General features: G+C 45.3%; 1 protein-coding gene across 4 annotated transcripts in view; it reads left to right on the forward strand.

Moving 5' to 3' along the window:
• DPP6 (dipeptidyl peptidase like 6) overlaps positions 1-16,059 on the forward strand; it is a 908,079-nt gene that overhangs the window by 731,950 nt on the left and 160,070 nt on the right. For all 4 annotated transcript variants that reach the window (XM_072763227.1, XM_072763225.1, XM_072763226.1 and 1 more), the window contains exon 7: positions 15,430-15,511. In XM_072763227.1, coding sequence (XP_072619328.1) covers positions 15,430-15,511 — 82 coding nt within the window. The remainder of the gene's footprint in view (positions 1-15,429; positions 15,512-16,059) is intronic.

The following is a 16,059-nucleotide window of genomic DNA, read 5'->3' on the forward strand; positions in this document are numbered from 1 at the left end:
GAGGGACAAGTGTGTGTCTTTGCACGTGTGTGTGGACACGCATGTGTGTTTATTTGGGGGAGGAGAAGAATCCTTCTAAAAAGAGAAATGCCTAATTTAAGTCAAGTGCTTTCAACCCCTCACCTGCCCCCCAGTGAAAGTCAACCTGAAATAATCTCAAATCATCCATTTGTCATAAGAAGCCAGAGCTGTGGGAAGGCCATTGCTGCCCATACAGTGGTCTGTAAAGTGAAATGATACATGAAATATTTTCTGATTCCTGCAGGCCTATGACAGTGACCCACAGAATTTATTAAGGACCAGGCTTTTAGATGGGGGAAATGCCAAGATTCTTGTGAAGACTTGTCCAGATTTTCAAGGTGTCTTTCTTTTGATCTACCAACAGGTGGAACTATTTAAGGAGCCATGTTTTTTCAAAAAGTTATTTCCTGAGCCCAGAAATTTTATTCAGTCATAACCAAAAAATGGATTTCAGTTATATAGAGGTTTCTCTGTCAGAGACTGTTGTGAGCACCTGGACAGCTTTCAGTAGGCCTATAGTGTAAAGACTATCACATCCCCCTTTACGTACGAAAGACCCAGGTGTGGGAAAGGAAGGGTGGTCCAGATCCAGGTCAGCAGCAGAGCTGCATTGCAGCTGGGCAGTGTGGTCCTACGGTCGAGGTGCTACTGTCCTCTGCAGGTCAGCGACCGCCATCGCTGACTCCCAGGTCAACACAGCCTCCAAGATCGCCAAGGGAAAGATTTCTATACTAAAGAAGTTAACTCAGTCAGTGTTAAAGTTATAAGAAGAGAAAGCGGGGATCCCTGGGTGGCACAGCGGTTTGGCGCCTGCCTTTGGCCCAGGGCGCGATCCTGGAGACCCGGGATCGAATCCCACGTCAGGCTCCTGGTGCATGGAGCCTGCTTCTCCCTCTGCCTGTGTCTCTGCCTCTCTCTCTCTCTCTCTCTCTGTGACTATCATAAATAAAAATTAAAAAATTTCTTAAAAAAAAAAAAAAAAAAGAAGAGAAAGCAAGTGTCTCAAAGGATCTGGAGTAATAGGACCAAGGTCTACAGGAGTAAGAACAGGGTTCCAAGAGAAGGACTGATGAGATGTGTAGTGTTGATAGACTCAGTTGTGTTATAATTAACAAATATCAATATTAATTATAGAAAATGATCAGTAGCTGAGCACAGGGGAGCCATGCTCCTCTCTGCCCTTGTGAGGCTACTGCGTGTGCTTTATTCCCATGTGGTCTTTGTTTAAGAACCACTTTCCCCTATGAGGCCCGCAGATAGATGATAAACAATTTTTGTTGGCATAGGTGTTCAAACCTCACTCTGTAATCCTTCTTCGGGATTTGTGTGTGTGTGTGTGTGTGTGTGTGAATTCAAAGGAGGTTTTGCACAATGTAGCAAAAGAAGCAGCAAATCTGGGGCAGCCCGGGTGGCTCAGCGGTTTAGAGCTGCCTTCGGTCCAGGGCCTGACCCTGGAGACCCGGGATCTAGTCCCATGTCAGGCTCCCTGCATGGAGCCTGCTTCTCCCTCTGCCTGTGTCTCTGCCTCTCTCTCTCTCTGTGTCTCTCATGAATAAATAAATAAAATCTTTAAAAAAAAAAAAAAAGAAGCAGCAAATCTCTTAGTCTCTGAAGGTGTGATCATCTTGCATGCATGGAGACGGTCATGCAGAAATCATACTTCCCACTTCCCCAGGGAGGGATTTAGGAGGTTGACAGTAACCAGTTAATTATCTGTCCTTAATCAGCCAAAGCACATATCCTCACAGAAAACCTGGTACTATGGGTGGATTATGGGGAAGAAGGAGATCGCTCTAATTCTCAGGTTTCCTATGTGGTTGGAGAAACCGCACACATGGGCAGACCAATTATCATATGAGAAGCTTCATGAATTCTGTGGATAAAGAGGTGTTCTATTGAAAGCAAGAGTAATAACATAGAACCCAGTAAACACAGGGACAGCCCCTGTAGGCTGGGACCATTTTCAGACTTGAAGCAGCAGGGCTCTCATTCCCCCTGGGGCTGAAGATGATTTAATATCTGGTATCACCTGTCCTTAGCACTACAGAGCACAGAGTAAATAAGGCTTTGTCTGCAAAAAAGCTTCTCCTTTACTTTTGACCACACGTAAATGCAAACAACATGGAAACGTGAGGTCACGGGTTATAAATGCCTACCGTGAGGCAAATACAGAAGGTCCGTGAGGCAAATACAGAAGGTCGGAGAGACAGAGGTTCCCATAGTCTGCAGGCCTCATCCTGGCCACAGTCCCCTGCACCGTGTGGCTCTTTCACAGGCTCATCCCTCTGCCTTGAAGACTATCCTCCTCAACCCGCTCCTCCACCCACACTCACCTCTAGGAATCACAGCTTGGATGATTATTACTCAGCATTCTTATCTCCCCTAGATTGTTGCATCCCTGAGGAAGCCTCCTCTGACCTGCCCAGATGGGTTAGCTCCCCTGACTCCAGCCCTCCCCTGGGCCGACAGCAGCAGGGCTGCACCTGTGCATCACTGATGACTTCCCTGGGTCACTGCCCACCTTTGAGCCTGTCAGGCTTGATGCTCAGTATGACTCAACAAGGGATTCTGGAAAGAGTGGGTGGGAACTCCAGGCAAAGACAACAGAGCTACTTCCACTACTTTCGGGTGTCCTCAGACCCCCACTGATACTACAGAAAATGAAAAAAAAAGTGAAGGTGTAAACTCCTGAGGAGCAGAGAAAAGGAGGAGGCAACCAGACTTTGAGTCTCAGCGCAGAGGAGGGGTGGGGGCTGTGCTGACGAAACATAAGGCAGTTGATTCCCAGGCCAGGCATGCATGACCTGGCTTCTCCTGAGGACCCCAGGTGGCCCTCGGCACCCGTGGCAGAGGTGGCGCTCTGCTAGGGCCACCACCCAGTGGTGTTTGTCCTGGTTGTCCTAGTTGGCTGTGGTTTCCATTCCGATGCATCAGATCTTTAGAACATCACCTCTGATGAGAGGTGCCCCCCCTCCAGGTGCTTTTGGAAGCTGAGGAGGGGGTGTGCAAGAGAAACAAAGACGATTTGAAAATTGTGAGGCCATCAGAACCCCAAGTTCCCTTCGACAAGTCCTCAGGAGACGGGAGGTTTGTTTCCCAGAGAGGACAAAACAGAGGCTCCGGAGACGGGAACACGGGGAGCATTCTGAGGTCTGAGTCAGGGATGGAGGTTCATGTACAGCGGGCAGTGAGACCCCAATTCCCCTTTCCTCCTCTCGGATGAACAGCAGCCCCAACTTGCCCACAAGGGTCCTCACCCTAGGGACTGTCCCCAGAGGATCCCAATGTCAGGGACAGAAAGGGCCAGGAAATGCTTCTCATGCTCTTCGGAACTGCCCATCTGCTGGTCAGTCCCAAGCTCAGAGTAAAATCACCATTTGTCTGGAATTCCTCAGGCAAGGAGAAGAAAATGTGGTGACAAAGCCTCTTATCAACATCCTCATGGAGAGAATGCATCACTCTCATGAGACAACCCAGAATGGTGGTTCTTTAAATTTCAGAACAAAGAGCTCCTAGAAATTAAAAATATATGACAGAAATGAAAACCCAACAGCAAGGCTTAAAGACAAAGGTAAAAACATTTTCCAGAAAATGCAAGAGAGAGAGAAGCAGAGGAAGGTGGAGAGAGGAACAGGATACAGAAAACAGAGGAAGGGTGGGAAGATACAGAGGACCAGCCCAGACACGTAGATGCGCGGTTCAGAGCGTGTCCACTGTGCCTGAGCCCCGGTGCCCTCCCCGCCCCATGTGCCCCGGGGCCCAGCACACCCCCAACAGGACTCACCTCGCACGGTGTGGAGGCTGCCACCCATAGAGCCGGGCCCACATAGGACAGGGCCAGCCAGGGCAGGGCGCAGGTGCCTGGAGCACGGTCCCATTGGGAGTGAGGAGGCAGTGCAGGTCCCAGTGGAGGGTCAGGGATGGGCAGTGGAGGGTTCCATTAGAGGATCCCAGTGCAGGTCCCAGTGGAGGATCCCATTGGAGGGTCTGGGGGAGGCAGTGGAGGGTTCCAGTGAGGGGTCCCAGTGCGGGGCAGGCACATCAGGGAGGCTGCGGACAGCCTGCTGGGCTCCTTCCTGTGAGCACCCAGTCTTCCCTCCCAGTTGGGCACAGTACTCGTGCTCAGTCTCTGGCTCAGCCTTTGCAGTTCACAGCTGGGCAGGGCAGCCCTGGGGAAAAGGCTGGAATGAGCGAGTGGGAGGCAGCCGAGGGCCTCTCTGATGAGGATGAGCCCAGGAGGCTTCGTCCTGCATCCACCCGCGAAGCCCAGCTGGCACCATGGACTCTGTCCTGGAGCATCTGCCGCAAAACACAACTCTGAATAACAAGCCTGTTTCAGGCCTGATTCTGAAAATAAGCTTCCAGGTTGGATAAAAAAAATGTGGAAGTTCTAAATTATGCCTTCCGAGTGGAAAGGGATGACAAAGCAGGTGGAAAGGGATGACAGAGGGGCAAAGCAGCGGCGGAAGGGGAGACAGGACTACTCGGGGGGCAGCCCCCAGATCGTTAGTGGGGTCTTTCAGGCCTTTCTCTGCAGACTTCGAGCTCCAGAGCTAGTGTGTTCTCTAGGGGAGAGGTGGGGGAGCCCCGGGGGGGGGGGGCACGGAGCCAGAGCTCAGGGCCCCACCCATGCCCCGCCTTGCTTCCTGGCTATAGAATCTGAATCGGTTTGGCTCCAAAGATCCTATTTGTCTTCATCTATCCGGTTGGGTCCTTTATTATTACTTTCCGCTCCCCCCCACCCCACCCCACCAAGCTGCCGTCTGGCTCCTCCATTTCTTTGGTCAAATTTATCCTTGTGAAGTTTTGTTTTGTTTTGTTGTATTTTTACTACCAACATACACAGTTACATTGGTTTAAAATAATTCCTCAAAGGGCCTCATTAGTATCTTCGGGTAACAAACCCAGCTCTTCTTGGTCAGAAGGAGCATTTGTCAGGGACCTTGGCACACAGAGCCCTAGAGGCCTGCCTGCACCCGTGTGGATCGTACGTGTGGTCAGGCCCCCGGGGCTGCATGGCAGTGCCCTGCTCACCCGCCTTCCCCGAGCTCACCCTGGGAGTCGTGGGCAGCCCACACTGTCACGGTGCAGTTCATGAGAGGCAGACGCCAGGCACTTAGCTGGGCCAATTTTCAACCGTTGGTTTATTTTTAAGACATCTGAAGAGCTTATAAAAGTGTATCTCTCTAGGATCCATCCAGAACTAGGCATGATCTGGTCAGATTTGGAGGAAGGGAACAGAAAACCCAAAATAACAAGGACTCTTACAAAGTCCAGCTTGTTCTCTGCCTCACGTGCGGGGGACCCAGGCTGGAGCCCAGAGGGCAAGGGAGCCAGCCCCACCACCTTTTTTCCAACCTGGTGGCCTCCTCCTCAGTCCTTGGTGGCTGCCCCGGGTCTGGCCATTGCTCAGGACTTTCAGCTAGCCGGAGAGAACACAGGGCGGAAGAGCATGCCCCCTCCATCGTAGGGCGCTTCCTAGAAGCTGCACATACCACCTGCACTTAACCAAATGGAGCACACGACCTCCGCCCGCTGCAGGGAGGCTGTGACGTGTGAGCAGACCGGGGCCAGCCATTGGATGCACAGAAGAGATGTTACTGAAGACAACAGAGGGGACAGGGCAACAAGATGTCCCTCTCTGTGCACAGCGCACCAGGGACAGAGACCAGGAACCTGCCTTCTTCAGTGCCTCCCTCAGCACTCAGGATGCAGGCAGGCTCTGGACCGGTTAGAGACGCATGAACCAGCTCCCTCATGGCCCGCGTGACGCATTCTCACACACCAGACTTGCAGCCTGCTGAACGAAGTACTGACAGCGCCTTACAGAAGACATCTAATTTACCCTCAGAACCCCCCAAGAGGTGGGCTTTGTCATCCCCACTACAAATGAGTCCAATGACGTCTCCCTGGCCCTTAACCACTCAGGTATCAATGATGGATGTGCAAATAAAAAAGCCAAGATCAAGTAATGGGAGGTGTTCAGGGAGAGTGGGAGAGGGGGAAGAATGAAGGAAAAGCAAGAGGTATCCATTGAGAGGGGTTGGCTGATTGCTGGGAGCATGTTGCAAACACAGGAAGGGGATTTTGCTCTTAATATAGATGTGCAGTGCCTGCACCTTTCAGATGACACCACGAAGATCCCTTTGTCCCAACCGTCTTAAACCCCACTCTGTACCGTACTTTCTTCTTATTTTCTCTGTACAGCACTCATGCTGGATGTTCCAATCCAGGTACTATGACTGAATACCAAATTACCCCCAAAACTGAATGATTTGAAACTGGCAGTATTTGTTTTGCTCATAAATCTGCCATTTGCTTTGGGCTCAACAGGAACAGCCCATGCTGGCTTCACTGGGTGGCAGCCAGGGCAGCTTGGAGGCTCCGGGCTGGACTTAGTCAAGAGGCTGGCAGGTGATGGTGGCTGTTGGCCAAGACCTCAGCTGGGTCTGCTGGCTGAAACCCCTCAGTGTGATCCTCCAGCTGGCCTGGGCTGCCTTGCAGCATGGTGGCTGCATTCCAACAGGTGCACTTGCGAAAGAAGGGAAACAAGGAGCACGTTATTGCCTTCGTGACTCAGCCCCAGGAGCCTAGCAGAGGAACTGGGCTGCCTTCTGCTCGTTGATGCCGTCTGAGGGCCTCAGTCAGTTTCGAGGAAATAGACTTCATCTTCAAGGAGCATCACGATTTAGAAAAAGCATTTGGGACCAGAAATATTCCTATGGCCATGTTTGGGAAACCCCATTTGTACCACAGGCCAGAAGGTTTTGCTGAGTCTTCTCTCTGCAGTTTATGCTTTGAATATAATAGGTATATTGAATATGCATTTTTTAACTATACCACATGCACTTGGTCCTGAAATTCAGAAGTGGACCTTCTTGAAGATCGTATACACAGAGGTTGTCCAAGTTCTCACCATGCAAAAGGCCATCTTCCTCATCTCAGCCGTCTGCAAGCTTAACCGTAAGGAATGTTCCGAGTTGCTTCTTAATATGTGAGACACAAAGCTTTCTGTCCTGTATGGCCTCTGCATAGGTTGCACAGCTTCTTACAGCCTAAACCTTTCATGGGAAACCTCCAAACTGTCCTATCGTTCCTTGTAAATATCCCAGCTGGGCTCTTCCCTGCTCCTCTTGGAAGAGGCGACTGAAGAGAAAATATATATTGGTTATGAAAACCTATCAGAAACAGTAAATATAAAGGTTTTAAGTATAGGAAGAGGAAACGACATGTGGCTTTCCCCCAAGTCCGCCAGGATGCTCGCTGGTGGCTACCAGAGTGTTTGGGGACCTGCAGAATTGTGAGTTTATAATGAAACATTCTATTCTTCTCATTCTGTTTGTTTTTTGGGGGGGGGGGGAGTGCGTGCCCTTGAAATTTGACAGTCTGTCCATCTCCCTGTTGCTTGATGAACTGCTAAATCTCAGAAACTCCAAGAAATATTGTTCGTATTATCTATGAATGCCACCTTATCCCAAGACTTTATAATCCAGCACTCTTTTGTCCAGTGCCATCCAGCAGGATGGCATGGGGCCCCCTTCCCAGCCCTGCTCAGGCTGGCCACCTGCTACTGTCTCCTATGGGATGATTGGCCCTGTGCAGGTAGGCAGGGCAGGAATGCCAAGTCAGGGAGCACATCCTGAGGAAGCATCCAGAGCTTGAAGGTGTGGCACTAAATCACTAGGAGGTGATGTGGATATAACCTTAAACCTCATCTACAGAGGAGGCTTCATGTTCGGAAGGCAGCTGCGGCCATGGCCAGAGCTCCTCCTCCCCCTCCCCGCCCCTCACCTCCTGCTCTTTCCCTGTTTCCCCATTCTTCCTCCTCCTCTTCCTCTCCTCCTTCTCTCCCCTTCCCTGGCTTTATGGACATGTTGTAATTCATACACCATGCAGTTCATCCATTTAAACCATACAGGCCAGTGGCTATATATTCCCAGAATTGTACAGCCATCCCATTCAATTTTCCAACATTTCATCACCACCACCACCACCACCACCACCCCCCGCCAAATATGCTTTGTCATTTGGCTAATGCTCCAGACCCTGCCCACTCCTGTCTCATTTCCTGCTTTACTTCTGCTTTACCAGAGGTTGTTGAGCCCGTGCCTACAACTGAGGATACAGTAACAAGTACATCACAAGCCCCTCTTTACTTAAAAGAATTTCTGTGTGACTTTATTTAGCACTCGTACTTGTGATCATAAGTGTTGAAGTGTCCCCTGAATTGGATGGGGGAGATGTCACAAACATTTCAGAGTGAGCCACCCCAGCATCTTTCAGTGGCTGGAGTGGCTCTGCAGCAGAACTTCTCTATCAAATATTTCCTAAGGAAGGAACATCTGGTACACCATAGATATGGAGACACTTCATAGATAGTAATGGTAGGATGTGTTGGCCGCCCAGTAAGGGTTGATGCCTACGACGATTCCTGCCCTCAAGAATTTAACCATGTAATTTAAGATTAAGTGTTAAGAACTGATACCATGACTCTAAGTTCTACATGAATTTAAAGGTATCACTGACCCTAACCAATCAGCAGGTGGTGATGAGATGAGGTTCCACGTATGTATCCATTCATCCATCCATTTTACTCATTATTCAGTTAATATTTAAGGGCATCTACGATGAGTCAGACACTGTCCTGGACTGGGAGTGTGTCTTATATTTTTAAACTACCCGCCAAGCACATAGGAATACTCGGGAAACACATTCTATTTGATGTTGAAATGCTAGTTTGGGGTGTCTTTAGGCACAAAAGGGTTAGGAGCCAGAAAAATAATTTTTAGCTTTACTTTTCCAAATGCTGTTTTTGTTGGGAAGTTTTCCAATCCCTTTAACCAACTTAGAAAGATAAGTGAATAAACTTTGCTGTAATAATTTACTCTTCAAAATCCAACATGACTGATGCCCTGTTTTGTTTATTGCTCACATAAGCAAAATTAGAATGAATTGCTTGATTATTTTGAGATATGGTAAGTCCAGATCATTTTATTCTTCTTTAATCATTTTTTCTACCAGTCTATCTCCTGGAGATGACTTATCCCAGAGCCTGCCATGGATCTTTAAAATAAATGAATAAAGTTTTAAAAAGACAGAAAATTGGGAGAGGGGGGGCACTAACCAACCACAAAACAAATAAAAATACATCTTTATGCATTACCGTATATGCACATGCATGCACACATGCACGCGCACGCACACACACACACACACACACATATACGCACACACACACCTAAAAAACAGCAGAATAATACAGTTCATGAGAGGAAATCATTTGATGGCAATGACCTTCATGCAGAGAGCATTGCTAGCGGTCCTCAGTGCAGGAAGGAGGAACCCAGGACTTCCCCCTTGATGGGAGCATGTGCTCCACAAGGAAGCACCACCAGGTGGGTACCCTGTTTTGCAGAGAAAACTTCCTTGGGGACTACTTTTGCTCTGCTCTCTGAAGGTCTTTCTACTTTGTTCCTTAAACCAGTTGGAGATTTTTTTTTCTCCCTCGGCCAAAGCAGGAGATTCATCTTTAGTCAAAAAGTGATCAGCTTTGTGTCCTTGAACAAAGCACTTCCCACTCTGGGCCTCAGTTTTTCTATGAAATGAAGGGTATATTCATATCCTGGGGCTGCAGTCACAAATTACCACAAACCGAGTGATTTAACACAATAGAAATTCATTCCCTCAGGGTTCTGGAGGCCAGGGGTCCAAATTAAAGTGTCAGCAGGGCTGCCACACTCCCTCAGAACCTGTAGAGAAGGATCCTTCCTCTCTCCCTCCAGCTTCTGATGGACCCTGTCAGTCCAGTCTCTGCCTCCGTTGTCACCTAGGCTTCTCCCACTATGTCTGTCCTGTGTCTTCTCCTCTTCTAATAAAGGAGATTAGGATTCAATTTGATTGGGGCCCGCCCTAATTGAGAATGGCCTTATTTTAACTTGGTTACATCTGCAAAGAGACTATTTGCAAATAAAGCCCTATTTCCAGATACCGGAGGTTAGGAAAGGAGGAAAGATTGGAATCATGGTTGAGAAAGTGACTGTTCAAACCCAGCTGACTAGAGTTGCACTTGGCTTCGTGCTTTCTCTGCTAGTTTGCAGTAGCCTAGATGTTTATATGAGGGGGTGGGCTAAGCATAAAAAGCCAAGCTGGGCACTTGCTAGGCTGGGGCAGAGAAAGAATTATGCAAGGAAAGCCATTCAGTGGGAAATTTGAGCAGAGGATAGATGACCACCTGGTGAGTCATTGAAGAAGAGACCCCACAGGGGAGGGAAAGTCGAAGAGACCACCCTGAAATCCACTGTAACTTGAAAACAAATGAATCTTATACCATCTTATTCCCACGCAAAATATAGGTTTATTTCATAGAAACAAGTGAGCAGGGTTGAGGATTGAGGTCCCTAAACCCACCCCCACATAATACAGGAATCAAGGTGTTTCATTGCTGAGTCCTATAGTAAATTTATCCTCATGTCTGATACATCATTGGACCTTTTGTTAAACTTACATATACATAGTGGTTTGCACAATCAACTTAATTATTTACCAGTTTACCAACGAATAAAGTGGCATTATTGAATATTTACTCAGTAAGCTCTCTACTACCTGTTTTCACATGCAGTAGATCATGAAATCCAATCCTGTGAAGGAAGCATTTTTATTCTCATTTTATACATGAGAAAACAAACTTAGGTTAAGTTTCTCTATTACCCCATACCCTACCGCTGGTTAATGGCAGAATTCAGAATTACATTTATAGCCTCTTAGAGCTCTTTCCACCACATCCGAGCTTTCCACCCTGTGTGAGGTGCGTGCACTCTGATGTTTTCCTAAAGATAGACTGAGGCAACTCTGCAACTCACTTCGGGCATTTAACTTACCAGGGTTCACTAGCTAGGAAAATAAAAATTCCTTCTACAGGGTGTGTTAGAGTTTATAAAGTAACATTTCGCTGTTTCTCTTCATTTTCACAACCATTCTGTGGGGGAAAGGATAACTATTATCCACCTTCCTCATTAAAGCTAATCCGAGATTTGCACCAGTGACTGATCTGTGTGACATGGGGCCGGAGCTCACACTCTTCCCCCTTAGCATTTGCTGTCTCCATGCTGTAGAAATGTGTCTAACACGCTAGCGATGAGGGGAAGGGAACATATGTGAGCTCTAGAGAAGGAGTGAAGGTAACAAAGGTGGGATGCACGTATGGTCATCCTGTTGCTGGCCAGGTGCTCATGAAATCTTCTGGGGCACTTCGTCCACTTGGAGATTGCATTTCCAGTTAGTTTTTAGGGCACTTAAATTTATTAGATTAGAGGGAAGCTAATCTCCTGCTGTTCCCCATTATCCCAGACACCTCCTGGAAATCATTACCTAACCAAGTGAATTCCAATATTCAGTGAGAATATGGAATTTGAACATTTCTTACTCTGTGCTCCAGGCTTGGAAAATTCTAGGTAAACTTAGACCAAATTAATTCATTAGGTTTGTCTTTAAACAGGCGAAAGGCCTTCCTCTTAGAGCCACCCCCATAACCCGTCTGTCCTTACTCATCTGCATACTCAGATGCGTGTATTGAGTCCCTGTGCCCTGCTAAATATCAGACTTTTTCAGTATGTTGAGAGGGAAATTCTCTCACTTCCATTTCTTTCTGATATTTTTCATAACCAATGAGATATAAGCTATTCCTTTTCTTGGATTGTTTTAGCTTTCTATTTTAAAGTAATTTTGGGCAAAGAAAGGATTGCAAAAACAGGACAAATCTCTTCTATCCCTATCCCGACTTCTTATACTCTTGAAATATTGTTAGTTTGCTTTAAAACCACAGTGTAATTATCAGGAACAGGAAATTAAAATTAGCACTGTGTTACTAATTCAACTTATTTGAATTTTACCTATTTTTCTACCAATGCCTCCTTCCTGTCTCGGAATCCCCCGTTCCTTTAGACGTTAGTTCTCCTTAATCCCTTCTAGTCTGTAACATTTCCTCAGTCTTTCCTTGTTGGTCATGACCTTGACGCTTTCAAAGATTATTGGTCAGCCATTTTGTAAAGTGTGTCTCAATTTGGTGTTTCAGCTGGTGTTTTTTTGTGATTGAAGTGAGGTTTTGCATTGTGGGTGAAAATGCCACATATATGATGCTTTTTTTCTTCCTTCTTTCTACACTTATTAATTGGAATTCCCTCAAGAGGAAGAGCTGCTTTATGTATTTGATTACTTATGTATATTAGTATGGATTTATGGATGTTGATTTTATTCTATGGGTTAATCTGAGACTGTTATTAATTATTTTGTTGCTCAGACTTACTCAGCTTTGGCCCTGAGAAACTCCTTCAGGCTGGCTTCTCCATTCTTTGGACTAGGCTCTATCTTTTTTGAGTATTTCATTACTCTCTGGACCCATAAGATGTTTCAGATTTATCTTGTATTGTCCCTGTTCCAGCTCAGATACCGTTACGTTTCCTAGGAGCCCTATTTACTTTTATTGGATAATGGTGTTTAGAGACCAATATGGGCACTCAGTGTGCTCATTGTTATTGGAGGTCATTGGTTCTAGGCCTGTGAACAGAGCAAGGGCATATATGTGTGCACAGTAACCCCTGAATACACATATATCTACTTTTTTGGATGTATGTGTTTACATATTAGAAATCATGAATTTGGACTAACACCTCTGATTCCAGGCGAACATCACAGAGTTCATTTTCACAGAGTTGGAACAAATAATTCTAAGATTTGTATGGAACCAGAAAAGACCCTGAATAACCAGAGGAATGTTGAAAAATAAAACCTTCCATGTAGTTTTGTGCTTCATTTACAATAGCGTTTTGCTCTGTTGTGGTGTTGTTATTCCTTTTTGGGTTTCCCTATATCCTGACTGTTTTTAATTATTAGTTTTATTTTTGGAGCATGCAAAAAGTATGTGAAACTCTACTATGGTCTAATAAGACTGGGCATTATGCCAATAAATATACCCAGAGAAGTGCTTCTCCTTCCTTATCCAAACACCCCATGACCAATCCCTCCTTCTTCCCACCTGCCCCCCTCCCCCCAATACATAACTAACTTCTGGTTTTAGGTTTATGCTTCCTGTATTTCTTTTTTTTTTTTTTACAAGTGAGGATACATGTATATTTTCTTATATTTTTTTCTTATACAGTGGGTCACATACTATAGTCTGTTGAGCTTTGCATATTCCATCATGAAAATGACTCTGTGCCAATTTATGGAGGTCTTCATTCCTTCTTACATCTGTACCATATTCCATTGTATGGACGTACTATAGTTTCTTCAACCATAAATTGTTTCCAATGTTTTGTCATTACAAAGCTGCAGTGAATATAACCTTCTGAGTATGTATTTTTGTATTATTGGAAGTATATCTTCCCAGAAGTGTTCTAGTTCAAGAGTTAAGTATGTATTTTATTAGGTATTACCAAGTTTCCCTCTAAAAGGATTGCACTAGTTTTCATGCCCACCAGCAAAGTACAAGGGTGCCTTTTTCTTCAGCCTCACCAACAACTTTTCTTTCTTTTGGGGAGGGGAACAGTTTCATAGGTGAAAAACGATAATTCAGTGTCATTTCAGTTTCTATTTCTATAATTTTGCATTGCTTGGTCCTTTTTAAAACTTGTGAGGACTTTTTATAGCCTTTTTGTGAGTTGTCTGTTTGTGTCTTTTTCTCATATTTCTATTTTTTTCAGTCTTTTGTACCCTCAATATTTTAGGGTATTTTTTTTATATATTACAGATATTAGCTATTTGTCCATGGTATAGGTTATGAATATTTTCTCCCAGTTTGTCAGTTGTCTTTTGTTTGTGATATTTTTGTTATGTAAATAATTTAAAAACGTTCATGCAGTCAAATGTATCACTCTTTAATAGCTTCTAGATTTGGAGTCCTCCTTAGACTTTCCCTACCCACAGTTAAAGAGGAAATTGCCCATGTTATTTAAATATTTTGAAACGTTAAAAACATACAAATGGTAGGTTTGTTAAAATTCATTCGGAACTGGGAATATTGAGACCCCTTCCTTATTCTTCTAACTGCCCAGCCTTCCCACCTGAGTCCTGTTATTATTGCCATCCCTTACCTGGTACTTAATCACCCCATCTTCGGGCTTCCATGATCTCTTGACACCCAGGAACCCCACCTAAAACTACTCTAGGGTATTGGAGACTATCTTGCCTTCCCCAGCACTTTTTACTTTTAAGTGTATTCTGTTTTGTTCTGGTAGCATTATTAAGCAATTACTTTAGAATTCTCTGCTGATTCAAGCCCAGAATCAGTACCTACACTTTACCTCCCTTCCTCCTTGCCTCGTCTCCTTCATTCAAGCAACTCCTAAAATTCAGCATCTTCTGTTTCCAAAGACCATTCAGCCACAGCCTCTCAGTAGATGAATGAGTGCATTCATAGCCATGCCTTCTGCATGAGACACATCATAGCCACATGAGAGGGTATGCACCTGACACACTCTGGCCTATGCAGCAGAACACAGATAATACAACACCTGAAAGAAATATAAAAATGAATCTTTTCCACGTGTTGTAGACAAAAGTAGCTCCAAAATATACTGAAATATTTTATAAGTGTTAACTTTTCTCATTCTTTCATTATGACTCATTCATTATGACATTTATTAAGTACATAAGTAGGATTTTGTTGGGGATCCGTCAGCAGTTAAGTGCCTGCCTTCAGCTCAGGGCATAATTCTGGAGTCCCAGGATCGAGTCCCGTGTCGGGCTCCTTGCATGAGCCTGCTTCTGCCTCTGACTGTGTCTCTGTCTCTGTCTCTCTCTCTCTCTCTGTGTCTCTCTCATGAGTGAATAAATAAAATCTTTTTTTAAAAAAGTAGGATTTTGTTAGCATAGTATTTTGAATATCAATAAATTAATGAAAAATCTAAGTGATGTTTGAAAGGAAAAAAAACTTTCCCTCAATCTTCCCTCTCCCCTTACCTTTTTCCCTCTCTCCCTCCCTCCCCCACAGTACAAACCAAAGGACGAATCTGTCCTCAGGCTGCTGGTTTTGGAAGGTCAGGATGACCTGGCATTCTGCCTAGAAAAAGAAAGGGATCCACCAGGAAAGCCCAAGATGGAGCTAGAAGTCGTGGGGACTTGTTACTGCATAGCTATGCATTTCCATTTTTAATGTTGACTGGTGTGGATATTTTAATAATTGATCTACAGACCTCTCTGCGTGTTGTCTTGATAAATATTTACTATTTGGGTTAAGCAGTGATGGGCCTGTTTCAGCTTCATGTAAACTATGTACATCTGAAGAAATCTAATGGAGGCTGAGACATTATTTAATAACACGAACTCTTGAAAATCATATAATATAGAAGGGAGTAAGAGCATTTTTGTTTCCTACTATGTTGATTGATTGATTGATTATTCATTTTCTTTCAGGGATCCTCAAAGTCTAGACCCACCAGAAGTGAGCAATGCAAAACTGCAATATGCAGGCTGGGGTCCCAAAGGCCAGCAGCTGGTAAGCCAATCAAGCTCAGCGACCGGGTTTGAATTTGATGATGTTCACACATCACAGGGCTGAATCTGTGATGCTCAATGTCTGTGTTTGTGTCACTGAAATTTGGGAAAAGTACACAGAATATTTGCATAAAATATTATTTTATGTAAAGTGGACATTCTTTTTTTTGTTGGGGAGTTATTTTGGAGTTGGAACATCACATGCTTTGGTTCCCAGATCCAATGCCCTGAAAGTGGTCCCTGAGTGTAGCTGTGTGTAGATGACAGCCTTACGGTGAGGTCAAGGTGATAAGTCTTGTCAAAAGGATTATAAATAGAAATGAGTAGAATCGTTATTGAAATCTTCTTTTGTTTTGCTCTCAGAAGTCTGGCTCTGTTCTTCGGAGGATTGTGGGGGTTCTTTTATTTGAGAAAGTAGATTTGTTGGCCCTTGTGAGGCCAGGCTCCTGTAAGTGGCGTCAGCATGAAGCCAGCGCAGCCTCATGGCTCCACTGATCAGATACCCACATGGATTCCCACTTAGCTTGGTGAAACCAAGATGTTTCAAGG

Source organism: Vulpes vulpes, chromosome 7, assembly GCF_048418805.1.
Source record: "Vulpes vulpes isolate BD-2025 chromosome 7, VulVul3, whole genome shotgun sequence".
Lineage (NCBI taxonomy): Eukaryota > Metazoa > Chordata > Mammalia > Carnivora > Canidae > Vulpes > Vulpes vulpes.